The sequence below is a fragment of the Acipenser ruthenus genome, chromosome 17 (assembly GCF_902713425.1).
Source record: "Acipenser ruthenus chromosome 17, fAciRut3.2 maternal haplotype, whole genome shotgun sequence".
Taxonomy (NCBI): Eukaryota; Metazoa; Chordata; class Actinopteri; order Acipenseriformes; family Acipenseridae; genus Acipenser; species Acipenser ruthenus.
Genome location: NC_081205.1, coordinates 19,454,177 through 19,481,840, shown reverse-complemented (window position 1 = coordinate 19,481,840; position 27,664 = coordinate 19,454,177). Strand labels below are relative to the sequence as shown.

At 39.5% G+C, this 27,664-nt stretch overlaps 2 protein-coding genes across 6 annotated transcripts in view; both read left to right on the top strand.

Annotated features, from left to right (window-relative positions):
• Positions 1 to 11,211, top strand: part of LOC117423682 (diacylglycerol kinase delta-like) — a 51,303-nt gene extending 40,092 nt beyond the window's left edge. For 3 of the 5 annotated variants that reach the window (XM_058990052.1, XM_034039758.3, XM_058990053.1), the window contains 2 exons: positions 1,474 to 1,604; positions 6,198 to 11,211. In XM_058990052.1, the coding sequence (XP_058846035.1) occupies positions 1,474 to 1,604; positions 6,198 to 6,287 (221 nt within the window). In that variant the 3' untranslated portion in view covers positions 6,288 to 11,211. Of the gene's footprint in view, positions 1 to 721; positions 1,605 to 6,197 lie in introns of those variants that run through there. The other 2 variants (XM_058990050.1, XM_034039759.3) reach the window with 2 other exon arrangements.
• Positions 11,212 to 13,141: 1,930 nt separating this feature from the next.
• proca (protein C (inactivator of coagulation factors Va and VIIIa), a) lies at positions 13,142 to 26,415 on the top strand. The gene is made up of 10 exons (XM_034039767.3): positions 13,142 to 13,252; positions 17,087 to 17,155; positions 18,067 to 18,150; positions 19,087 to 19,247; positions 19,618 to 19,642; positions 20,253 to 20,363; positions 21,360 to 21,500; positions 23,716 to 23,843; positions 24,337 to 24,454; positions 25,691 to 26,415. The coding sequence occupies exons 3-10, from the start codon at positions 18,081 to 18,083 to the stop codon at positions 26,251 to 26,253; spliced, it is 1,317 nt and encodes a 438-aa protein (XP_033895658.3). The 5' UTR covers positions 13,142 to 13,252; positions 17,087 to 17,155; positions 18,067 to 18,080; the 3' UTR covers positions 26,254 to 26,415.
• The last annotated feature ends 1,249 nt before the right edge of the window (positions 26,416 to 27,664 follow it).

Genomic DNA, 27,664 nt, shown 5'->3' with positions numbered 1-27,664 from the left:
CGTGAATGAAATAGATTTTAACATTCAGGTGATGGCATGAACTACTTTAAAGACATAAATATTTGCGAGCCTTTTATTATGCGTTTGGAAAAAAAAAAAAACTGCAAACATTTTTGTCACGAATATCAAATTCCATTAACAATACATACTTCATATATTGCAACAGGTCACCAATATTTCTGGACCAAAGTAGGTTTTATGGATGTGATTTGCCAAATATTTTGGTCGCAAATATTTATGCATTTACAGTATGTGTAAATGAAAATTAAGAGTCTGATTTTGTATAATAAGCATATTTGGGTACACCGTAATAATAGTGCCTGAATTTATAAGCTGGCAGTAAACTCCTGTGGTTCAGTTCAAATAGGACCCAGACTGTTTGTAGATATTTTACGAGCAGTATACGTCCCTCTTTCCCTTTCAAATGCTTGTCCAGCATCCTGAAGAGAATCGGGAATTGGAAATGGGCTTGTTTAATTGTGCTTGTGGTTTGATCTTGCACTTCTTCTTTGCCGTCTCTGTGTGAAGGAAGCTTCCAACAGTGAAAGCGATCCTGGCTTTGTGCGACAGTGGCTGGGGAGCAATCGCCTTCCAGTCAGCAGTTTCTAAAGCCCCATTTAAACAATACAGAAAACAGTAGAGACAGTTGAGAGGCTGTGTTTTGCTGGAGCAGGAGCTTCAGGTCCATGAGATTTGACTGTGTAATTTCCTTGCTTTCCAGCTCAAAAGTGTCATTGAATCCAAGGTAAAGCTATAAGAGAGTCCAGCAGACATTTGCTTCAGCTAGAGATGCCTTCAGTGCACAGAAGAGGCATGATCCAAAACATTTGTCTACTTGACTTCTTATAGATTGAGGGTTTTGAAGTTATGGAAGATGTAGTACAAATCCAGTTTTTGCAATTCCTTTTGGCCATCATTAAGACAGCATCAAAATCTGAAAATGTCCTGGGGCTAAAGAAGCTTGATCAAAGCCTCCTGTCTCCATTCAGTTTACTGTAATGGAGTGCTTACACTGAGGAATGTTGCAAAACACACACACACTCTTTCCAGATAATATGAACTTGATTAGTTGATAATTACAAATTACCCCTGGCTGTCACTAATGTATCTTTCCACATTCAGTGGGGCCAGAAGGAGCAGCTGAAATGTGGTTACACAGGACAGAAATTGGCTGTCTCTCCTGACTGCCTACCAAAATACTTGTACTTTGTACCCATTTTAATCTATTGTCCTTTTTTACAAATCCAGTAGCCACTTTTTCTTAATTTTTTGCAACTCTAAATTCAATCGGCTCCAAAACCCTTTCATGAATTTGTTGTGTTGATACATAATTCATAAGATAAAAACAAAACATCATTCCTTTCTAAGTCCTCCTTGTCTTGCCTGTAGTCCCAGGTGGTTGTGGTCTGTGGGTGTCTATCTCTTTCTCTTTGCTGTGGGTGTGTGGGTACTGAAGGGCTCCCTCTCTGACAGTTCATCTCTGGGGCACGGAGGAGGTGGCGATCTGGCTGGAGCTGCTCAGCCTTTGCGAGTACAAGGATATCTTCATCGGGCACGACATCCGAGGAGCCGAGCTCCTGCACCTGGAGAGACGAGACCTCAAGGTATCTCCTCCTGCTTCCTCATTTGTACTCGTCTGCTTTGCCTGCACTTGCACTTTCAACAAAGGTTTGTCAGTTCAGGCTCTAGTCTGCCAGAGGGACTGATAGGGGTTAGAGTCTGAGGATTGAGAAATGTCAATAGCGGGTGCCAAACTCACTTCCAGATGGTCCGCAGTGTCTTCTGTCTTTCATTCTACCTGAGCTCTCCGTTACTTAATCGGTCAGATTATTTGATTCATTGGACAAATTAAACACCTCTCCAGGTCTCAGGATGTTTTATAGGTAGTGTACCTTGAATCAAGTGCATTTTTTTAAATCAACTGTAAAAGATGTTGAAAATATTAAATATGTCCAAATAATTAGATCAGTTAAGTTAACCGAGAGCTTGAATTGGAATGAATACCAGAAGACCCTGCGGTCCTTGAGGACTGGGGTTTGACACCCCTGGTCTATAGGTTAGAACTCTGAAGGCAGCAGTGTAGTCTAGTGGGACAGGGTGGGCATGTGGTTAACAGGGTCTTGGGTAATATGACCTAGTGGATAGAGCTGAGGGACTGAGAGGCAGTAAATAACTCTGGGATAGTGAGGTGTGCAGCTGACGTTTTATATATAGTATATATTTGAGGATTAGAAGGCTGTATACTTTAGTATTTCTGACCTTGTGCTTGGAGTAGAAACTGATCTTGACAAACCACCTGCTTCTGCATTCTTTTCCTTGTGATTTATCCCACTTTTTCTCCTGCTCACATCCAGAGCAAATGCCCTCATTGTCCTTGTGTTGTGTTAACTTTCGCGCTGGGTGGAACGTCATTTTATTAAACACTGCGGAGACTGCTGCTGAACTTTGATTCATTTGAAAAGTATAACTGAAGACACATCTTTCTTCATGAATTCTGTGTTTGTGTGACATCCTCCTTTACATCTGCAGGCTGCTATTCAGCTCACTGTGGGATTAGTTAATAAAGTGTTCTGTGAACAGCACATGAGGATCAGTAGAAGAAGAGATTGCATGTTCAGTAGCACACTATCTTTACACTTCCAAAAGAATGGGTTGCTATGGAGGTGATCATAATTGCCATAATGTGGGGTCAACAAAAATTAATTTTAGCATGGCTTCCCTCTGTTGGTGTTTTGAACACTACAGCCAGGGCCAACTATGAATGAGCAGTAACCCAGCTTGGCACAAGAATGTATAACACCATTTTTTTTTTTTTTTTTTTTTTGTTAAATTGTGAACTTGTCAATAAGAGGAGGTAAAAAAATAAAATAAAACACTATTAAATAAAGCGATCGTTATCCCCGGGTTATATTAATGGGAACCTGGGTTCTGTTCCACTGGGATCTGAAAGCGATTTGACTCTTTCATTACCATCAGCTCGATCTCTCCAGCTCACGTTGATGGTAGAAGTTACCTAATGTCCAATGTGAAGGGTGCCAGAGACTGGTTTCAAATCTCCGACTGCAAAAACAGTGTAGGCTGAACTGCAAGGTTGTGTTGTGTATATTGGACCTCAACTTGTGCTAATGCTATATATGTTGTATTTGAATGTACATGCCCAAAACACCCTTTTTCAATGCAAAATGCTGTAATTCATGTTTATTATTAATATCACTTCAGGAATTATAGGTGTAGCATTTTATATATACTGGTACATCTCTCAACACTTTGCAATTACACAGAATAATTGAATAAATATGCCAGATCTGTCAGAATTAGAATTGTATGTTTCAGCAGACCTATTTTCTTTTAATTCCTTACCTAATTTCATTTTGTGTTTTTTTTTTTTTTTTTTTCAGCTTTTACATTAATATTTTGCGTCAATTCCAAATTGTTTCTACACAATAGTTCTTGGCTTTTATTGTTGAACACTTGAGCAGGGACAATGTAAAATGCTATGTGTGTCTTGTGTGGTATCGAATCCAGACGGAATAATTTTTCAATTTTTGTAATAATAATATCATGCTTTTGCTTTTATTAATAATTACCTCTGTGGAGGCGTAGGGTAATGCACTCACATGACAAAGGAGTTCTTCACCAAATTAATAATAATGATAAATACACACACACACACACACTGCAAGTAAAGATAACAGTTGTCGCTTCAGCTCCAGTGCAGAACAAGTGAATGATTCAATGTAGGGCGGCCCAGCTTCCTGCACAAATCAATAATACTATTGTTTAAAATGTAAACGTAAAACACTGAACATTTTAAATTCTAGAAAGTAAACTTACCAAGTAAATACTTAACACTTTTAAAAGAAGCAACATCATACTTATTATTATTTTATTATTATTTGTTTATTTAGCAGACGCCTTTATCCAAGGCGACTTACAGAGACTAGGCTGAGTGAACTATGCATCAGGTGCAGAGTCACTTACAACTTGTCTCACCCAAAAGACGGAGCACAAGGAGGTTAAGTGACTTGCTCAGGGTCACACAATGAGTCAGTGGCTGAGGTGGGATTTGAACCAGGGACCTCCTGGTTACAAGCCTGTTTCTTTAGCCACTGGACCACATAGCCTCCTTTGTCATACAATGACAAACTTTTAGTTTTGTATTTTGTTAGCCTACAGACTGCAGTAACCAGGGTTGACAGAAATTAAAAAGTATATTTGTATTTATTATTATTATTTATTCCTTAGCGGATGCCCATATCCAGGGAGACTTACAATTGTTACAAGATATCACATTATTTCACATTATACAGATATCGCATTATTTTTTGCATACAATTACCCATTTATACTGTTGGGTTTTTACTGGAGCAATCTAGGTAAAGTACCTTGCTCAAAGGTACAGCAGCAGTGTCCCCCACCTGGAATTGAACCCATGAACCTCTGGTCAAGAGTCCAGAGCCCTAACCCCTACTCCACACTGCTGCCCCATTTGTAGCCCAAAGTCAACCAAATACCAGCCCAGAAGTAGCCCAATATTATGTTGCCTAAACTAGCCAAAAAGTAACCCAATAAACATGGTATTTTCCAGTTTCTTGCTACATTTTTATCTTCAGGTATTAGAATAATCAGAACTCAGTAGTCCACAAACACACACGCACACTGTGTATCTACGAGTAGCAGGGTGGTTAGTACATTTGGAACTGAGTAAGCAAAGGTCTTCAAAGGGAAAGAAAACATTTTGTAGCCAGGGTTAAGCGACCTAGTAAAGATTCAGAGCTATTTTTAATTAAATACAATTGATTTCCATTTATAAGTTATATTGTAATCAATAAACCTTTGCATTTAAAACATATATAAAAAAAAGTCTAACCTACCTGAATTCTGATTGCAGGTCTGTGTGAGGAGGATATGAATGAATGTACAAAACATGTAAATATGTCCTTTTATGTATGAACTGAAATGTAGAAGTCTTTAAACCTCAATTAAACTATGTACACGTGTAGTCACCTTGAAAAGGTTTGCATAGCCGTTATACGTGCTTCATCTTTAAGAAATGACATCGTTCCTGTGTATTTGTGTGGTTTTATTTGAAAGGAGATTCAACATTTTTTTTATTTTTTATTTTTTTTTTTTAAGTAGAGGGTGTCAGACCACCTTATATACCCTAAAACCTTTATTTACGGTAACCACTGGTCAGATAGTAAATTTATGAACACATTTTCCAGTACAAGTAAATTGCCGCCATTGGGTACAGAAACCAGGACTGATAGCCACTTAAATCAGATAGTTACTGTGCCATCTATCTCTAGACTTGCGTGTTTCTGCACCAATTTTTTTTTTTTTTTTTTACTAGGACCTAGAATGTATTTAATTAGATTTATGGCTCCAAAAAATCCATTAATGAAAATTGCCTCTTTTGGCTACAGGGACATCTCACATTAGTAAGCCGGACTTTGCAAATGTCTGAATTTATCGTACATCTATGTGTCTACAGTAAAACCTACAGTAAAATTCCCACTTTTCTTGCCTGTCTGTCCAGGGAGTTCTTTACTTCTTTGTTCATTTCACCTCAGCATTGTCTTCTGGGTCAAAGCATGTCACTGGCTAAAAGTACCGTAAAACTTCAATTAAACGCCTCTGGCGTTTATTTACAATATTTGCCAGCAGACCCAGCGCGTATTTGAGACCCGGCAATTATTTGAAGATTTACGGTATGCAAGTTCGTAAGGAGAAGCAGCTGATTTGGTAATTGACAGGAAGGGGCCAGTGTGGGCTGGAGACAATTTCAGGAAGTGCAAGACATGTTTCTTTCTAAACTGCCCGTTTGAGACCCAGATGTCAGTTCTGTGATCAAACTTTGCTTGTCAATTTTTTGTACTTTTTGGGTTTCTTAGATTTATTATATTGCTCTCGTCTCATACCATTTCCTGGTATGAGACGTAAAAAAATGTAAAAAAAAATAATGAAGTGTATATAAAGACCATGTGACTTACCTTGTATGTCAATTGGCCTTTTATATGGCCGTTTATTTGGGTTCCTGAATAATTCGTAAATGTGACACAATAAATACATGGATGTTCATTGCAGAGAACATTTATGAAGCTATGTTAGCTAGAATTACTTTAAGGGAGTTAGTTTTCAGGTTCCCCTTGTTCAAGCAGGGGGCAGTGTGGTGATATCTCTCCCTGTTCTTGCAGGATTTGGGTGTGACGAAGGTGGGTCATATGAAGAGGATTTTACACGGGATCAAGGAGCTGAGTCGGAGCGCACCTGTCGGGGAGGGGTAGCCTCCCTTCTCACTGCCTGCATCTACAAGGGGCCATGAGACCAGGCACGATGCAGGGGAGCGGGTCTGTCTGGATAGCAACTACCCTGCCCAGTGACCACATGCTGTCCAGAAACCTGGAGCCATACATACAGTGCCTGGACAGACCTCTAGAAAATGGCTGCTAAACAGAAAAACTCAATCCACTGTGTGGCACTGACCTCCCTAGCCAGTTATCCAGAACTGTGTCTGGAAATGGACCAAGTTTGTATCCACCATGACAATCAAGTTTGAGACACGACCACTGTCCGATCAATGGTCCCATCACTTAAAGCCCAAGACGTGGACCATAGTGCCTTAACTGATTTACACAGTACCTCATCAGCCTAGCTAAGAGCAGTCTCAGATTCACAGAACCAATCACAGTGCAGTACAGGGTGCCTGTGTAGATCTGGGTAGAACTAAAGAAGGATGTAATCGCAGTGTACGGTAGAATAATTATAGTAAAAATCACTGCCACATATCCCTGTCCAGTCAGCATTGTTAGTATCTCGACTTACACACACATACCATCATTGGAATCACTAGGTCTCTACCTGAAGCCAAAGGTAGACATATAGTAAGAGTTGTCTTCTAGTACATGAAATCATCGGATGGAAACACTCAAGGAACTGTAGTAAATGCCTCGACACAGAATTGAGGATCTGTGATTTAATGAGGCAAATACGCTATAGAAGAGAAAATAAACTGTCCACGACAGTTGATTATGTTTGTTTTCTTTGTGGTTGTGTTGCTTGTTTTGTCATGGACAGCCCCATGATAGCGATTGTCTGTCTATATCATAGAAAGGGTTAAAGGTTAGTCCATGTCATTAGAAAGGGACCACAAACCGAGGAACTCGCCTGTGTTTGTTTACTTTATGGCTGTTGCCATAGGGACCAAATCAAATTGATGACTTTGAACCCTTGTTGGTGGCGCCAGTATTTTCACTTCAACAGCCAATCACAATATTTGAATATCTTATGAAACTACATTTAAAAAATTGTTTCATAAAGGAAAATGTTAATATGTTGTCAAATTTCTTTCTATTAATTATTTATTATAAAATGGCATGGACAAACCAATGACTCATTGGCTGAAAAGCAATTCAACCCAATGCAATTGTCTAAACTACACAGGTGTAGTTCTTGTTGACCTCCTCACACGAATATATTATTTTAACATGTCTTATAATATAGGCACAATAACACACTTTGAAGATGTTCTGTTATACTAAGAATCCACTTCACAGGAGGTAAAAGGTAGTCTCGCAGTGTACTTGAGGTGTGGCGAGTCTTACTACAAATGACCATCTTCTAGTGTGGTGATGCTTGCCAGCCCATAAACCAGTGATGCCTTGGCTATATTCCTAAATATAATGGCCACATTCACCCCCCCATCCTTGATTACTAGACAGTCATTAAGAGGAGTTTCAAACAACTCTGACATTAATCTGGATCATTTCAAGTACCTGTTACAAATACACTGCCAAATACTGAATTTAACATTCCTATTTGCTAGATACTTCTCATGACTACCTACAAACCAGGAAACCAATACTGCATTCTAAGCCAATCAAAATGAGGCGGTCATTGTATGGAATCTAACAAAATCATGCACCTACTTTATGGAACTGTCATATGTTTGATTCAACTCCCTATTTTTAAAGAACTGTGGGAGAGCTCACTGCACTGCAGAACAATTGCCTGAATTGCACCCTCCTTGTGTAAATGTGTTGAACAAATCGTTTATATTTCAGGTTTATGCAGAACGCAAGCTGATTGAGAGCTTTTTAATTGTGCCAAAGGCTCTAAGCAAACCCAGGGTTAACTTCCAGAAAGTCTTAACAATAGCAGATCATCAGAATGTGTTCTTTACTGTCTGAAAAAGAGAAGGTGGCTGCTACAAACAAGTTCAATATGAAATATGGAAAGCACTGTGGACAACTAGCACATCAAGCCTTGGCGGTAAAAAGCAAACCGCCTATTACCTTTTTGTTGGTGAAATTCTTTGTAGCTGGACTGTTATCAAGTGCAAAAAAATAAAATAAAAACATACATGAAGGAAAGTTTGGGAACTTGATCCCAAAATACACCTTGTATAGGTGAATGTAAAAGCCTCTCATCAACTTCAGCTGACACGTTTCAGTACTGCGTTTCAATATCTCGCAGAGGGGCACAATTAAGTGTTAAACTATATATGTATGTAAGTGTATTAATGTTGTTTTTAAATTAAGTGTTCAGTAAGTCTGTATGGAATTGTATGAAGCAGGTTTCTTGACACCCTGTGTTGATGTCCTGAGTAAATCATCAATCACTTTAAACAGTCATAAAATCTACTTGAGTAAGAAATTGAGACCTGCAGATGTCCTTAATGTATGCCTAATAGCTAGCTAGGTGCTCACTGCTTTCAGGCATAACTGGAGATTTGGTTCATTTCAGAGATACAAATAATTCCCATTTGCCTTGCAAACCATTTTCCCATTGCAATGATCACTTCAGTAATATTATTACATTTTTGAAAACCTCACTGCTCCCAGACCACATATCCCCAAATTTAATTGATGCAGTAGAGCTCACTATACCAGTACACACACCAGGTTAATAAGTGACTGGCAGTTCACCCTTGGCTTTAGGATTGGGGACCATCTATTTTATCTATAGAGCTATATACTGTTAGGTCAGGGTTTTGGTCTAGGTTAATACCAGATATGCACAGTACAACTGCTAACGGCAATGTTTGGTATTACAGGAATAAGTACAATCGGACTTTTCTGATTAAGGTAGTTCATGCAAGTTACCTTTAGGGTGCATGTGATGGTGCAAGTCAGTAGTCGAGTACTGTAGTTTCACTGAGTTTGGGGCCGTGGTAGGTGCTGTAGTCCAGAAATTGTATCCCTGTTTTAACCAGTTCCCCTGTTTAATTGTGTACCATTTAGTTTGATGTACTCAGCCTGTTTGATGTATACTGGAAAAACAATAGACATGTTGAGAAATTTTTGTCCTGGGGAGAAGCAGCACAACAGTGCTCTGTACTGGGTTTTGTTCCCAGTGTCGTCTTGTGATACTTATTTTTATGTAATGCACTGTTTTATACCATGTGAAGCATTTAGCTGTGAAGCTTTTTTTTTTTTTTTGGATGTGACAAAGACTAAAAGTTGTTGCCTTTCACAGTGGCCACATATCCCTCATTTGAGGGTTGTGTGCTACTCTTACTTTATCCCAGCCGAAAGGGCAGTGGAGGGATGCAGTGACTGCACAAAATAGATACAGGTGGAGCCTGTGACATGCTGAAGCATTCCCATTACTTTAGATAGTTTGGGTGAAATTCAGTGCAGGATTAAGAAGGACAAATGTGCTCGGATATTACTGCATGAGGGCAGGACATGCATATTATTGAACATGCCATTGAAACACATTACAGTGGTGGGCTGCTGTCATGCCGCCTTTAAGAACACTTGGTCTGAAGTAGCACAGTTATCTTAATGTAATGGCCTTAAAATAGCTCTGAAATGTGTTCTCTCCAAGTTCACCTGTACACCAAAGTGTAACCACCATTGAGTCCCTTTCTCCAGCATTAGCAGCGAAACCTGCAGACATTACCGAATGCTGTGTTTCTGCGTCAGCTAAGCACCAGGCCTGTTTGTGTTTTTTCCTTTCTTGCCATTTGATTCACATTTTTTAGAACCTGAAGAAAATGTAGAAGCTATTTGAACAGATTATTTTCTGAGGTGAATTTAGGGATCATTCACTCACCATTGAAATACATTCTTCATTATGTTAGTGTTACTTGCTCCATTATCTGTGAAATTACCGTATTACACTTTCAAAGTGAGTCCAGGCAGCTGTATGTGGTCAAAATACGATCCTTTGTAATTATCAGAATACCTCGTCCCCACAAATGTAAGTGTACTGTAAGGTTCTGTCTTACTATATGTAACTGGCTCAAGATGAAACTCGGAAGTGGTTTTGTGATGACAAGATCCTAATCCATGTGTGTCTATGTTAATGCAACAACAGTATACCTGCAATGTGCAGGAATCGTCGATTTGCAATTCTGGGTATTAACAGCCCTGCAGGAAACTCTGCCAGGTGTCTGAGGTTTAGTTTCAACACCATTTGGTTTTGTAACTGAAGAATATCATCTGAAAATCTTATTGCTGTATCAGCTTTGGAAATACAGCTATGATGTGAGGGTAGCACTGAATTATCTAATAGTTACTATTAGATAATTAGATAATAGACTGCACCATGTTAATCAGACCAGTGCTGAGATGACACTATCAGGTTGTGGGCAAGACAAGAAACAATAAGGGCATGCATACTAAACTACTTGGGGGAAGGGGTTACTATGATGACAAACTTATATTAAAATGAATACATAAAGCTTACAGGTACATAACAAATAAGAGAAATTTGTGATGGATGTTATCCCAGCTACGTTGGTATTGACTGGATAGCCTTTATAAAATGGTTTTTAAAATAGTAGTAGTTACATCCTCAGGAAATAAGTTTTGTGTATGTAAAGACTTCATATCTGGCTATTTTTCCCTTCAGTCTGTAATGATTTGCTTTTCTCTGTACAGTGCAGGCCACAGTCTGCACTTTAAGGACCAGCCGCTTACCAGGGGGATTCCACACAGCAGGAAAGGGTTAATGGGAGCAGTTCATTTTACATATCATATGGGGAAGCTTGCACAAGACTGTGGCCCCTGGCCCAGTGTCTGGGGCCCTGTTCTCACAGTTTCCGTTGTGTATTTATTGTTTAATTTATAGTAATGTTGTCTGCTATTCAATTCATATGCTCCTTTCTTTCTCCTGTGTACATAGTCCCATCTGGGGTGTGTAAATACATTGTTCTTGTACAGAAAGCACCAATCTTCCAGTAAACATGTTTGTTTTCAGTTACACCACTTTGTGTCTTTCATTCTTTAATCTTGTGTAAAACTATTTTAAGTATTTGTTTGGTGTGCTATTTAATGTGCTTAGATAATTACTGTGCTTACTACTACAGTATTCTTGCAAAACAAAACAAAAAAAATGCTTGTGAAAAGACTACCTCAAGGGGCACATGGAGTGACCGAAGATACGTTGGTATGCCTGCAGTTCCATGATGTACCACAAGTATCTTTGCACCCTTTTATATACAATATTTTCCAACGCTGTACTGTCCCTTTAAGGTGGGAGAACAAACAAACACAAAAGAAAGCACTAGCATGTTCAGATCTTTCTCTTCAGTCCTAAATTTTCAGGGCAAGCTAGGCTCATTCCATCCCCACAACAGCAAATTTATGAACTTAGAATTGGCTGTAGGGTTTAACACCACAGTGGTCCCTCCTACCCAAACAGAACAAGCAAACCCTGCCCTTAGATACCAGAGACCTAGTCCTACTACTCTCCACTCGATCATTAATCACCCGAGTGATTGCCCTTACCAACAATGGTGGCTTTTTTACTTCTGTTCCTTTAGGTTGGTGTGCTGTCCAAAAGACCCCTAGTTCCTATGTGGGACATTCACTCCATCACAGCGGTTAAGAGTGTAAACTAGCAAGATATTTATTATCTTCTCAATATATATAAAAATTGAAGTTCTGTTATAAACCAGAAGCTCAAGGCCCGTAATACGGCAAATCATGCTTAATCCTTTACGTACCTATCAGTTCTCTTGGTTTATTGTATTCTTTCCTGACAACACATGCTTTTTATTGCTGTTGAAATTGTGCATAGTCATTCATTTAAATGTGCACTGTGATTAACTAAAATGGGGCATAGCAATTGTTCTTCTGTATTTTGATCCCCCAGTTAACGGGTTGAATTTCAGGGGTAAACACCTGTTAAAACATGCATCAGTAATGGGGAAATTAAGGGGGAAAACTTAATTAGTATTAAAGTCAATTGAGAAATGAAGTGATTTGGTTTCATAGTGTCTGTAATTAAATAGAAATGTAAATGATACATGAGTATATTGGACTTCAGCCAGGCAAAATCGATTTCAGGTAATCATTCTTGAACTACTCCTACTGGAATACACCCTAACAAGCTGGCTTCTTTTCTCCACCCCCATAAACTTGATCAAACCCTAGCGGATTGGATTCAGAACTGGGCTAAAGAACACAACATCAAAAACTCTCCATTATAGTATGAAGATGGAATTTGATCATCTCTCTTTCTCTGGTTTTAAAGCTCATATTTGGGGATTGCGTAGAACCTCCTGCCAATGCTTCTCCTTCACTCCACATTAACACATGATTATTGTTTATTTCTTAGCAGACACCCTTATCTAGGACGACTTACAATTGTTATAAGATATCACATTATTTTTACATACAATTACCCATTTATACAGTTGGGTTTTTACTGGAGCAATCTAGGTAAAGTACCTTACTCAAGAGTACAGCCACAGTGTGTCCCCCTGGGGATTGAACCCACGACCCTGCAGTCAAGAGTCCAGAGCCCTAACCACTACTCCACACTGCTGCCCTAACACATAGATGTGTTATGTAGTCTGTTTTTTGATCTCTGTGTGCTGCTGGTTCAGTTTGAACCGCACATGTTTTTATTGTGTTGCTTGTACTTGTAATTGTCATTTTATTGTTTTCCAGAACCCCCTTGTAAACAAGGCCTTGGTCTCAATGGATAAATCTCCTGGTTAAATAAACAAACAAATCCAATAACAACATTTAAATCAACATTAATTACAGGACACTTAAATGTATTAGGGGCAATACATTTAAAATAAAAGACAAGTCAATGGTGGTGCGTACTACTGTAGATGACGGTGGCATTTCCTCTTGGTCTGTGTTTGAGAGGGGAGTGAGGGAGGAGGATTTGTTTACCCAAGAAATCAAAGGCCTCCAGAGCAGTGGCTCTGAGTAAATATTTAAAGTTAGTTATTAACAAGAGTTTGAATAGCCTTGTCCTCATATCAAACCTGCTAATATCAGAGACTGTGAGTAACTCTTATTTTATTGCAATTTTTGTTGTGATTGATTGATTTATTTATTTATTTATTTAAGTTTATCATTTGTTATGATTGAGCAGCTATTTTGTTTCACAAAGGTTGGGAATATAATTACATTTTAAATATGACAAATGCTCTGCTAAAACTAAAGGAATAAGTTATAATGATTGTCACAGAGCAAAATTGTTTAATACACTGTTTATGAAAAACCAAACCAAATATGTCTACCTGGGGACATATTTATATAAATAATTTACTAGAAATATACTGTGAAACGAGAGAATTCATTGTTAGTTACAAAATGTTTTGCATAAGATCTGTTATCTATTAGTCTGTTGGTTCTAGTTATGTAAAACAGGAATTATTTAAAGTCTTGAGTAAAGGCTTTGAGAATATGGTGCCTGGTTTCTTATCACCTCCTCTGAAATGTACCACAGTAGTTAAACACACATTTCAAACTTAGTACATGGATAATTATACCTTTACCTGGCTTTCAGCTTGTCTTGCAAATCCTAATTGGTAGACTGGGGAGAGTTCCTAACTCCATTTGAATCATGTGACAATGCACTTGATAGATCTAGCATTGGATAACTTTTTCATGGTTTTTGGTCCTGAATTCATTTTTAGTCTCATTTATTTTGGCATCTATCTTGCATTCATTTAAATCCACATTACATTGCTAAGCAGATGCAGAGCTTGATCGAAAGGAAATTCAGTTTATTTAGTTATAAGTATCCTTGTTATATAAACAAACTACTCCAAGAACGTGGGCAGAGTGCTCTGGTTATTTCACTCGTGAGGCTGTAACAATGTTCATGATGTATTCTCCATATCTGATAAAAGCTTAAAACGAGGGGAGCAATTCCTCTAAACTAGCAACCTAAATAACAGTGTCCGTTTCAGGACAGTCATTCAGTTTAAGACGATGACGTCATTGGAAAGCAATGAGGAAATTTAAGTAATTGTAGCTAACAAAGTCATTCCATAAATCTTATCCATTTTAAAATAACATGCTATAGCACACATGTGTTAAATCATCTGGCACGACTTTAGGGTAAAGAAACTCTTTACACCTTGGGTCATGATATTTCATCTCGGCAGTGCCTCCTGTCGGTCAATAGGCAAAGCAGCTGATTGGTTATTGACAGGAAGGAAGCCAATTAATGTGTTGGGGACAATCTCAATCTCCGGGTGAAATGACTCAGGCTTCCCATGCTTGCCAACATTTGTATTCTGTTCAGCGGGACACCCTCAGGGAAGGGGGGAATAGGCTTATACTCATAAAAACACATACACTAAACACCCATTATCATAGTGAAGGCCACAAAAGAAGCACAACACGTGGTCTTCACAAACTACTGCGCAGAATAAATAAATATTTTTTACTCCAGTCACTGTTAAACAAGCACTTTATTTATTTTTTTTGCAATTTTCATTTGCTGGACCCGACAGGCTGACTTTATTTAAATGACATTATTTATATAGCATTTTCTTGAAACAATATTAATACAGCCCGTTTTTCATGTTTATTTTTTTCAGTTTCGTTCCAGTTTTTAAACGTTTTCTAGTTTCTATTAGTATTTTGTTTAGGAACATTTTACATTTTCAGTTTTTGACCATTTTCGTTTTAGTTTTCGTTAACTGAAAAAAAAAAAAATGAATGGCTGAACCGTGATCAACAAATGCTGTACGATAATGACAGGTGTCGCTAGGGCAGCAGTGTGGAGTAGTGGTTAGGGCTCTGGACTCTTGACCGGAGGGTTGTGGGTTCAATCCCCAGCGGGGGACACTGTTGCTGTACCCTTGAGCAAGGTACTTTATCTAGATTGCTCCAGTAAAAACCCAACTGTATAAATGGGTAATTGTATGTAAAATAATGTGATATCTTGTAACAGTTGTAAGTCGCTCTGGATAAGGGCGTCTGCTAAGAAATAAATAATAATAATAATAATAACTCCAGTCCATGTTCCATTGACTCCCACATTCTACTCTAAATTATACACATCAAATCATATTGCAGCAGCAGTGTGGAAACAATACGCTTCTCCAATATGACTGGATATGACACATGTCAATAAACTGAGATCTGGTCATGTGAACACAATCTCTGCTAGGTAGTGCGGTGCATGAGGGTCAGCAGCCAAGAGAGAGAGAGAGAAAGAAAATTAAAACAGTACAGACTAGACAACGAATGCCCTAGAGCTGTAAAGAATTTCCAAGGATAAATATCATGATTTTCTTCCTATGCATCGGGACGTGGGACATTTGCAAGGAATCGGGACTGTCCCAGCCGTATAGGGACTATTGGCATGTATGGCTTCCAACAAAGTTTTCTTTAACCTAGTCTAGTACTAGATATCATGTTTTGAAATGAAAATCTGTGTTCACTATATGTGACAGACTGGATCGCAGTGGTGACGTCACGGACCAGGAAGTAACTGAAACCAAAACAATGGATGGGCGGGTGAAGCTGAATGCAACAGCACTCAGCGTGTTTAATGAATCAAATAAACAAAACAAAAGATTTAAACAATCAACAAAACAAAAAACAAAAAAGCCCCAGGGGCCAAACAAATAAACAAATACTGTTTAGCAGTCGTTTTTAAATGTCGTTATTTTTTCACTCGCTCTCTCCGCTCCCGGTACTCTACTCTGTACACTCCACCCCCGCAGAACGGACAGCTGCAGGTTCTTATACTCTGGCCGAGGGGTTAACTAGTTGTTAATTATCTTATTACCCCTCGGCCAGAGTCTGCACGCGTTTGGTAAGAATGCATGACTGTCAGCTAGTTACATAATCAGTAGCTGATGCATCCTCACGGGGTTTTTAAATATAAATAATAAGAAATACGCGCCGCTGTTATCCTCGCCGCAAACAATAATACAAATAATAATAATAGGGGCGGGACACTCTGCCACACTATATCATGAGACGTATGCATGGCAGAGACATTTCATGGAACTATTTTGTTAGCTACAATTACTTTAAGGAATGAAAGAAAGAGATATTAAACATTTACAAAAATTGAAATATTATTACAGGAAGGAAACAGTAATACAAACACTTAAAAAAGAGACATGCTACATGTTTCTAAACCTGATCAAGTCTGTATGAACGATGTCATTCTGAAATCAGGTACCATTATCACTGGTCTGACCAAAGGATCTTCTTCTGGTAGACCATGTGAGGGAGTCTACTAAAATAAGGGAAGATACCAGGAGACACAGTCCAAGTGTTGCACATACTGTACATTTCAGTACAAATTCTCCATATATATGTTTAAATATGACATACAGTACAGACAGACTGAACCTATTTATCCCATATTCTGAATGAATAAAAAAAACACAGCTAAAAAGCATGCTGCCACAAAGATATAAGGAAAAGGCTTATTCAGGAAACAGGCTATGCAATACAGTGTAAGTCCTCTTTGATTTCTAAAATGAGTTTCATACAGAGTGTCATACAGTACAATCAGCAACAGCCAAAGTAAAGTAAACCCTTACAGTAGCCTTTGTCACTTCAAGGGTTACCTGTTGTCATTATTTGCTGGCTGGCCTCCCAGAGGCCTTTGAATAGGCTGCTGCCTGGGTACTCACACGGCTCTCATGAATCTTTGCATTGGTTGACAGTGAACTCTTCATTAGTTTTAAAATCTTACTCCTCCTCACCTATATATCTTTACACGACCACTCTTATTGCAGTGAGCTGCTCACCCATTATTGTCCAGGCTGTACTTTCCCTGCTGCTGATGCTGGCTTATTTGTGGAACTGTTTAACTTTACTTTGTCTTGACAATTTTGCTTCCCTTCACACCCCAGAACTCCTGTCTCAACGTGGGACCGAACAACCAGAGTCAGTGTCTCTAACTTACTAATCTGAAATTGCAGGTACTTTTTATAAACAACACTATTTAAATAGAAATAATTGAATATGGTCTTCTACAAGCTGAGGGTGTTAAGCATCGCGTGTAGACTGTGGGCAGCTGCATACTGCACTTTATTCACAATTAGATTTCATTTGCTCAGTCATCATGAAGCAGGAATTAACCAGTTGGGTGTCACTTGTGACATTCGCTAGGACTAGCTTTTCCACACCTTCAATTTTATGGGGCAGTTCAAAAAGTAAGGTTTTATTACGTTTCATCCTCGTGTAGCATATAGTGACTGTACTAAGCACAAAGCACTAAGCAACAGGGAAGGAAAAGGCTGCCACACTAGGATAGCAGTGCCTAATGGCTTGATGTCCACAGAGCAGTTGCATAAAAGACCTCAATTTCCCCAGCGTTTTCCTCATGTTTCTTGAGTTTGATATTCAAGCTAAGGAAAGTCACAACACATGAAATGGGTGTAATGATACCCAATGCTTTCCTATAGCTGTTTCTACATCCCAGTATCTCCACCCCACTCTATCACAGCATGTTTTCAGCTTAGCTGGTCACAACGACTCATAAACTGGAAGTGGTGAAACCCGTTGGATAATTAGAACCCCAGTCAAATACATACTCAAAGATGAATCATTTAAGAAGGTATTTTGCGAGCCCCTAAAAGATAAATATTGAAAAGGAGTAAGCCTAGCTATACTTAAAGACTTAATAGTTAAGGTGTATTATGCAACAGGCCAAATGGTATTTAGATGTCTTACATCTAAATGCCATTTTCACCATGCTGAGGTAGATGAAACAGCTTCAGGTTATATCATTTAACAAGACGGTTCCTACAATACACTGCTCAGGTGCTGTTTGTAGACAACGTATGGCCAGGTTATCCAAAGGATGTCTTAGCAGTCTCTTGTTTTGCAGTGAGTGTGGGTGTCATGGGGAAGTCCAGTCTTGTTGTGCCATTCCTGGTGGCTTTGTGGGTCACGAGTGTCATCCAAGCCTCAGGTAGGTCACCTTGCCAGTCAAACAAACAAGTGCAATGAACCTACACTTGTTGTAGCACACAGCTTACAAAATAATTCCAACTGTGCATAACCATCACTTTGCAGACCTCATGTTTTCCTATATGAAAGAGGCACACATTATGTTAAATGTGATTTTTTGATTTTTAATGGTATTTTTTCATAGCATTTGTAAACAATAAAACTGGCAGAAAAAAAAAAACTGTCTCTTGCAATCTTTTCCACACTGCACTTCCCGTTGAAGGAATGAAGCCGACAGTTGCTTCTGGGAGTTTAATTACTTGTTGGAAAAACTATTCTGACATTGTTTTTTTGGACAATGTCTAAGGTTATTTTTAAAACATATGAAAACAAAAAGAAACATTGGAAAAGTTTTCCATTTATTTTCTTTGAAGAGCACAAACTCCCAGAAGCCAGACCTATTGGCTTACATTTCACTCCCTGCTTTTCCAATGACTGACGTGTTTTCAATGTCAAAGGAATTCCTTCATAAGACATCTCGAAGTTGACCTGAAGTATTGCACTGAAGTATCTGCAAGGTGGATTTGACATTTTTTCTTCATTAACAGCTTCAGATAAATTACCATAAAAAAACTGAATTCACCTTTACCACGATGTGTGCGTTTTCCATATAGGAAAATCTAGGACCTACAAAATGATGGCAATAGGTATCAGATTTACTGGGATTATTTAGTTTGCACCATGTACTTTAAGTTAGTTCTTTAATGAATAGATATTCATTACATGTACACTACCCTCCAAATAAGTGTCGCAAGAATCTCTGTCTGGTAGATTCCTTAGATTTAGCAACACAAGCTTCCTTGCCTGTAAATCCAGCTTGTGTGATCCAATGTGCATGCTTCAGTTAGTAGGTAAAGCAGATTCATTTTTTCTCCAGATGTTACTTTTTTTTCACTAGTATTTTACAGCAGTCGCCAGGCCAACTCTGTCCTGCGCATCCACAAACGAGCTAACAGCTTACTGGAGGAGATAAAGCCTGGGAACTTGGAGCGGGAGTGCTATGAGGAGCACTGCAACATGGAGGAGGCTCGTGAGATATTCAAGACCTCCGAGGCCACGGTGAGCCGGCCTGCTCATGCCTGTCCCTCTCTTCATCCCATTAATAAACCCATTTTCTCCCCTTATAAAAGTAGTAAAAACATTGCAAATTGTAATAAAGATTAGTGAAAGCACAGGTAAGCACTGTAAAACGCAGGGAGGCATGGAAAACCATGTTAAACCATGATAAAACATGGTAAAAGCACTGGAAAAGTGAAAAATTACCATGCAAATGTATTACGGTAATCTTTTATTAGGAGTGTAACACCTATTTTCCTGTACACCTGTTTCATTCTAAGGACCTATAATGACCTGTTCAAGTTATCCAGTTTCAGAGACTGGAGCTACACATTACAAACACTAATTTATGTCCATTTTGTATCCTCTACAGATAGATTTCTGGTCTAAATATATAGGTAAGTGTTGATTAAGCTGTGCATGTACCATATTTTCCTATGTTCCTGTTAGTTTTGAATGTTCTTTTCCAGACTTTTCTATGCTTTCACTTTGGTATACCACATTAGAATTTATTGTTAATACAGTTTCATGGGACAGGAGCAAGGGCTGCATGGAGGAATAACCTTAGGAACTGAGAATAGGAGAGAAGTGCTTTGGGACTTAGGAAGGAGTAGAGGTTTCCCCTTGGCCCGCAGTGAGCCGCCCTCGCGGAGGTGAGACAGAACCAATCAGTTTCCAAGGATGGGAAGCAAGCATTACTTCCCCCAAGGGGAACCTAGAGAGCAGAAAACGGGAAAACAAAAATGAAACCAGTTTATGCAGATTAAGGGCGTGACTTGAGGTTTAAATAGGGGAGTAGTCCTAGCTCCTGCTCCCTGAACCACACTATAAGGTTACAATAATGTGTCTAAAACACTGTGAGAGAAATATACACAAGTTTTCAGTAGTGAAAGCTTCGGTAGTGTCAAATTTAGAAGACAACATGCACTGCTTAAATAGTTCCAAGTAAAACTGAATGAATGACTAGCTCAAGCATACACCCAGTTGATGAAGATCCTCTTTTTTCAGATGGAGATCAGTGTTTGTCGAACCCGTGCTATAATGGAACCTGTATAGACCAGACTGGGGATTTCTTTTGCGACTGTAAGCCTGAATTTGAAGGCAGGCTCTGCCAATTCCGTAAGTATCTCACTAATGCCTCATAGCCACAGTTAGCCCTGGCCAAGGACACTGGTGGATTGTGGGATAATATTGTGCTGTGTTTTAAAGAACCCTGTAACAGTACTACGTTCAGAAAAAAAAACTACCCCAGCAATGGATGCTACAATTGACAGAACGTTCGTCGCTATTTTTATTTTCAATTTACAGCTATGGCCAAATGTTTAGCATCATCTAGAATTTTAGGATTGAGACTTTTTTTCCCATAAAACTATATATAAACATAATTTTGATATTTTATTTAACATCATGTAATCAAAGAAACTACAAAATTATAATTCAATATGTTAACATAACATTATTCATCAGGTTTCATTCGAAGCACAATTAGTTAATTCTATAGTCGGGTGATGGAACACTTTTGGCCATAGTTGTACATACAATTTTAGACAGCCTTCTGAAGATCCAATTGTCTGAACCCTCTAAAATTTCCGTTTCTTCATTCTCCCACATGGCAGTCATCAACAGCCATTGCTAAAAAAATGTGTAGCTCTGTTCCCCTGTTGACTTCTTATCCAGCACACATCTCCCTAGTATGTGATGATGTAGTTCCTTTATGCAGTAAATTCCATGCTATTCCATGCTAACAAATATGTTTCGGATTGACTTTGATTTACATCCTCCTAAGAACGGGAGCCCTATTTAGCCACAAGTGCAAGTTTTCTAAAAGGAATAAAACATTTTGCTAAATGAAGTCAAAGAGCTTTGAGAATGATTAGATTAAATCCAACCGATTTTAAACAGTGCTACAAGTCTAAATATGAAATCCACCATTAATTCTACACTTACTGATGTAATGTTAACTAATACTCTGCTCAATTATCCTTCTGTTGGAATCTTTCCTCATGATATTAGTGATCACTGCTGTATTAGGATCACAAAAAGATAAACTCTCCATGTGTGTACTTGTACTTGTACCATGGCCTGTGTTTAAAACCTTTCTCATTTGTTTTGAAGCTGTTTTTGCCACAAACTGCTCGGATGACAATGGGGGCTGTGACCATATCTGCAAGGAAGACCCAGACAAGAAGAGGCGATTGTGCAGCTGTCTGCCGGGATACGAACTCAAAAATGACCATCGACAATGCCAGGCAACAGGTCACTTTTAATTCTTTATTAGAAGGCTTTTATTGTGAATAGGTTTTTCAATTAACTCTTTCACACAAACACAGATGGAAGCATAGCTGACGCCGTCACGCCACACCGGCATGCAGGATTATTTTGCAACAAGCTCTCTCAAAGCATCTTTTCCCCCAGGAGTTGTGACCTACTTGGTCCCGGCTCTCCACGTGGGTGTGTGTGTCAGGGGCTCCTTTTTAAAGCGAGACACTCTGTCAGGACACGCCTACCAGCTGGTCAAGGAACTGCAGCTGACCAATCCCTGCCTCCGATTCCCTGTAAACAAAACACGGCTGGTAGCGTGTCACAGGCGGAGCATCTGGCTCTCTCCTGCAGACACATACAGTGCCGTGAAAAAGTATTTGCCCCCTGTCTGATTTTCTGCATTTTTGCATATTTTTGACACTGAATGTTATCAGATCTTCAACCAAAACCTAATATTAGATAAAAGGGACCCTGATTGAACAAATAACACAAAAATGTGATACATATTTCATTTATTTATTAAAGAAGGTTATGCAACACCCAATGCCCCTGTGTGAATAAGTAATCGCCCCCTTAGACTCAATAACTGGTTACGCCACCTTTAGCAGCAATAACTGCAACCAAACGCTTCCTGTAGTTATTGATTAGTCTCTCACAGCGCCCACTCCTCCATGCAGAACTGCTTCAACTCAGTGACATTTGTGGGTTTTCAAGCATGAACTGCTCGTTTCATGTCCTGCCACAACATCTCAGTGGGGTTTAGGTCTGGACTTTGACTAGGCCATTCCAAAACTTTAAATTTCTTGTTCTTCAGCCATTCTGATGAAGACTTGCTTGTGTGTTTCGGATCATTGTCTTGCTGCATGACCCAGCTGCGATTCAGCTCACGGACAGATGGCCTGACATTCTCCTGTAGAATTCTCTGATGCAGAGCAGAATTCATGGTTCCTTCAATGATGGCAAGGCGTCCAGGTCCTGATGCAGCAAAGCATCCCCAAACCATGACACTACCACCACCATGCTTGACCGTTGGTATGAGGTTCTTACTGTGGAATGCAGTGTTTGGTTTTCGCCAGACATAACGGGGCCCATGTCAGCCAAAAAGTTCCACTTTTGACTCATCTGTCCTAGAACATTGTTCCAGAACTCTTGAGGATCATCCAGGTGCTTTTTGGCAAACTTGAGATAAGCATTCATGTTCTTCTTAGTGAGCAATGGTTTCCGCCTTGCTACTCTGCCATGAAGCCCATTTTTGCCCAGTGTCTTTCTGATGGTGGAGTCATGAACACTGACCTTAGCTGAGGTGAGAGAGGCCTGCAAATCCCTGGATGTTGTTCTAGGGTTCTTTGTGACTTCCTGGACAATTTTACGCCTTGCTCTTGGAGAGATTTTGGCAGGACGGCCACTCCTGGGAAGATTCACTACTGTCCCAAACTTTCTCCATTTGGACAATATGACTCTGACTGTGGTTCGGTGGAGCCCCAGATCCTTAGAAATGGCTTTGTAACCCTTTCCAGACTGATAGGCATCAACAACTTTTTTCCGGAGGTCTTCAGGAATTTCTTTTGTTCGTGGCATGATGTGCCTCTAGAACCTGTGTGCTGACAAGTTCACTCTGATTGTAAGGGACAAAGTTAGTCAGATTTATATTGGGCAGGGCTGGCCCAAATTAGGCCTGGTTGTTAACCAAAGTACTCAAACAGCTGACCCTGATTACCCCTTTAATTGGGTTGAGTTATCTAGGGGGGGAAATAACTTTTTCACACCTGAAGATTGCATGTTTGATTACCTTGCACACCAAACAAATGAAAGAAGCGCCAAACTTTTAGTGTATTTTTTTCTCTCAGACTCCCTCTATATACTACTACAACCCACAAAAAAATCTGACCAAATACAAATACAATATGCTAGTGATGGGATGCGGTCCCTGGTACAGAAACATTAATAGACAGTGGAGCTTTAAACGCACTTTTAAAAGGTCAAATCAAAAATGTTTTAAGCTTAGATATAAAAATACTGATTGACCGAACATTCCAAATAGAACCTGGAAGTAAGTTCCAAAGTGAATGGAGCTCGTTAATAAATACTCTTGCACCATAGCTGTTTAATTGAGTTCTTTGAATTACCAAGAGATTGCAGAGTGTTCATTTTAGCAGATCTGAATGAGACATATCAGGATCTTTAGTCTGTGCTTGATGTCTTTGTGCAGATCCTTTTCCATGTGGCAAGGTTCAAGTGGAGAAAGCTGAGAAACCTGAACCTAACCTAAATGAACCGAGGTTCATGCCCTGGGTGACCGGAGGAGAGAAGGGGAAGAAGGGACAGAGCCCCTGGCAGGTACTTGCTCTCTCCCTGAGACTAAAAGAACACAAATTAAAACACGGAAACCAGACCTCTGCAATACCCTGCACCGCCAAGCTCTTAATATTGCTGTACAAGATAAATGTGGTCCTAATCAAAAAATCATTTTTATCCTGTAAAGAAAACTAAATTTTATTTGGCTTAGACAGGAAAAGGAAGCATATTTAAACATGTAATTCAGAGCTTTATTGACTCTGGAGTAACATTACTACCAAGAACACCCCAGCATTTCCATTATCACTGTTATAGAACAAATGCAGGGCTTGCGCATCAGTGTGTTTCATCAGTAAGCAGTGGTTTTAGAACAAGTGTCATTAATGAGTGATGGCTTTATTTGCCATTCCATTATTGAGGAGTAACTGAATGGCTGACTTCCACAGAAAACAATGGGAGAGCAGCATTATATAATACGATGTATAGCAGTTAGTTTTGAATCCACTAAGCCTTTATTGATTGTGTTTCTCTTTAGGCACTAATTCTGAATGCGATGGGGAGGTTCCATTGTGGAGGGGTGCTGATTGACCACTCCTGGGTGCTCACAGCTGCGCACTGTGTCCACGATGGGACCAAGTTCAGTGTCAGACTCGGTATGTAAATCCCATCATAGCAGCATTTACTGGGGCAAACATTGGAACTGTAGTGGGTCTTTTTTTAAACAGGTGTGCAGATACTCAGTTTTAAGTTGTTAGGTATTAATTAAAATAGAATAACACTTCTTAAAATGTGTTTATTACACACCGCTGAGCAAGCTTTCGCTTGTTTACCCTCATCTGCATGGCTATTGAGTATTAATCAATAACATACCTTACTTACTAAATGTCTTGGCATCCCTTAATAGATAATGGACTCCTCTTTAAGAAAATGTCTCGAGATGGGGAGTTTGTTGCCAGATAACCTCACTCAGGCTACTTGCTCACTACATATCTTGGTATCCCTGAATAGGACATTGTCCATCTTTAACAACATGCTAAGGATTTTAATAAACAATCTGTCTCAATAATTCAGTGGTGCCCTAAATATGATTAATTTACTACCAATGCTGAATGACTCCTTGAACTCACTGAATGCTCATTAAACTGTTTTGCATATTTTTAAATAGGGATGACTATCTATTCAGAGATACTAAGGTACTAAGTAAGCAAGGGTTCTGAGTAAGGGAAAAATGGCAAATACCACCCCCCAGTCTTGCTGAAAATCATTTGTTTCCATAATTTGTGTTGGTACTGTTGCTTTCTTTCAGGGAGAGAAATTCAAATGAGCCATTAATATTAAAACATAAGGGTATATTTGTCTGTCAGTGTCGGCCTGGCGCAACTAATAATATCGACCAGCTTTCTTGAAGTGGATTTTAGAATATCTTGAAGGACAGGAAAAAAAAAAAAAGTTTTGAGATGACGGTTTGAAAGTAGCACTTCCTACAATGTGTGGAATGTGTGTTGTACATGTATACTATGTCATATTTTCATGACAATGGAAAATAATTTCGAAGTGTCATGTAAACCAAGCCACTCTGTCAGAGGAGAGCAAGTTTGCCTCCTGGCTTTGCAAAGTTGCCGGTCTTCACAGGGGAGTCAATGCAATGCATTGGCCTGGTAAGCTTATGAGGACACCTGTAGGCTTGCAAAAAAAACACTCTCAGGCTCCTGGGTGAAAAGGGACAATTGTCATGGTGGTGGGATCAGAGGATGCCCACTGAATTTCAGTTCTCCTGAGCTGTTGTGGAGAATTGCTGTGGTGAGAGATGGTAATTTGTAAATTGGGGAGAAACAGCAGTAGTAAAATTGGGTAGAAAAAAGTCAAGTTTCCTTTTGTTGCCCCCCCAGGGGATTATGAGCGGCTCCGTATTGAGGACTCAGAGATCACCATTCCTGTCTCTGAGATTGTGCGTCATGCCAAGCACGACAGAGTCACAGCAGACAATGACATCGCCCTGCTGCGTCTACAAACGCCAGTCACCTACACCAAGTTTATTGTGCCTGTGTGCCTGCCTCAGCGTAACCTCGCTGAACAGGTGCTGATGCGAAATGGCACCAAAGTTACTGTGACAGGGTGGGGGCGAGAAAGGGAGAATTCCACCAGCTACAGCTCTGCACTCAACTTCATTGAGATCCCGTTGGCCCCGCGGGAACAGTGTGCTGAGCTAATGCTGAACCAGCTGACAGATAACATGCTGTGTGCCGGTGTGTTGGGAGGCAGCAAGGATGCCTGCAGTGGGGACAGCGGGGGTCCAATGGTCACAAACTTCAAGAGATATTGGTTCCTAGTGGGGCTGGTCTCCTGGGGGGAAGGCTGCGGACGGATGGACAAGCTGGGGGTCTACACTAAAGTCAGCAGCTACCTGGAGTGGATCAAAAATGTCAGAATGGAGAAGAAAAGTGGAGTTTGAACCATTCCCCTCCTCTCCCCTACATCACTTAATAATCCAATAATCAAGAATTCCTTTCACACATTACATGTTTTCAGAGAAAAATGCTCATTGTAGAACTTAGATTTCCAAGAACCTTAACCTGAATATTGTCTTTATTGGAATAAAGTTGATGTTACTGCCTTCCCTAGTCTGTTTTCTTGTTGTGGCTTCATTTTAAAATAAAACTGTGTGGAAATGTGTGCTTGGTTACTGTTCCATAGACTTACTTGGGTTGTGCTTGCATGCTGCTGTGCCTGGCAGTAGTCATTGCCAATGTGCCTCACATCTCATTGACACTAAGTTCACAATAACTCATTGGTTCAATAAGGTATTTTATTCAAATAAAACCAATGCATTTGCTATCAAGTCTACAGGTAAGTTCTGTACAGTACATTCATCAACCATTTCACCATTTTTAATGAAAATCACATTGGCATACCTGAAGGTTGGTCTTGAATAGAAAACTGAATTTTATATGAACAATAAAGCAGTACATAATAGCTGCAGGGCTCAGAGCACCTGTGTGTGGGTTATATTGACACTCAGCTTTCAGCTTTGGTCCATCCACTTCTATCCACAGATGATCACCATCCTATTATACTTTATCAAAGCATGAAAACAAGTTAAATAGTAGAAAAGTAAACAGACGGTATTAAGTCCAGGTGAACCTCTAAGGGCAGTCTAGCAGAAGCAATAAACCAAACAGGATTGGACTACCTCTGCTACCTTAAAACAACAAAATTATAAAAATAATAATGGGACGTACTATACAGAGAATGAGAGACAGATTGAACATTTATATTGATATTGTTTAATTTGGGACGTTCCCTCCGTCTCGATGGTTCTTTCCTCCTTTAAGAACATAAGAACAAATACGAATGAGAGGAGGCGATTTGGCCCATCAAAGCTCACCCGGTTCCTATTAGCCAATTGATCCCAGAACTCAAGTTAGGCCTTAAAGGATCAAAGTGATTCTGCATGACTAGGTAGCCCATTTCATACCCTCAACACTCTTTGTCGCTGCATCTCCCTGGGTCCCTGGGTCCCATCACGGCTTTCGTGGACCACTGGAGGGTGGCAGGAATTTAAAAAGGCTAACAGGTTCACAGAATGCTTTATTCTGTAAATGTAGAGTACGAGTCATATGATGAGATTTTATCATGCCCTGGTGAGACCACACCTCAAATACCGTGTTCAGTTCTGGTCTCCATGCTACAAGAAGGACTGTGCAGCTTTCAAGTTCATTGAAGAGTCAACTAGACTAATCCCAGGGGTACGAGTAAATGAACTTATTAGTTATGAAATGTGTTTTGTTTTTTGTTGTGAATTGTGGGATTGTAGTCCAGGGCACAGGGTAATCTCTGTTTATAGAAATGCAGATCCCAATTTG

Coding starts and splice junctions, on each gene's coding strand:
- proca (XM_034039767.3), top strand. CDS start 18,081: ATGGGGAAGTCCAGTCTTGTTGTGCCATTCCTGGTGGCTTTGTGGGTC. Junction 18,151..19,086: donor GAGTGTCATCCAAGCCTCAG/GTAGGTCACCTT, acceptor TTTTTTCACTAG/TATTTTACAGCAGTCGCCAG. Junction 20,364..21,359: donor AGGCAGGCTCTGCCAATTCC/GTAAGTATCTCA, acceptor TTTGTTTTGAAG/CTGTTTTTGCCACAAACTGC.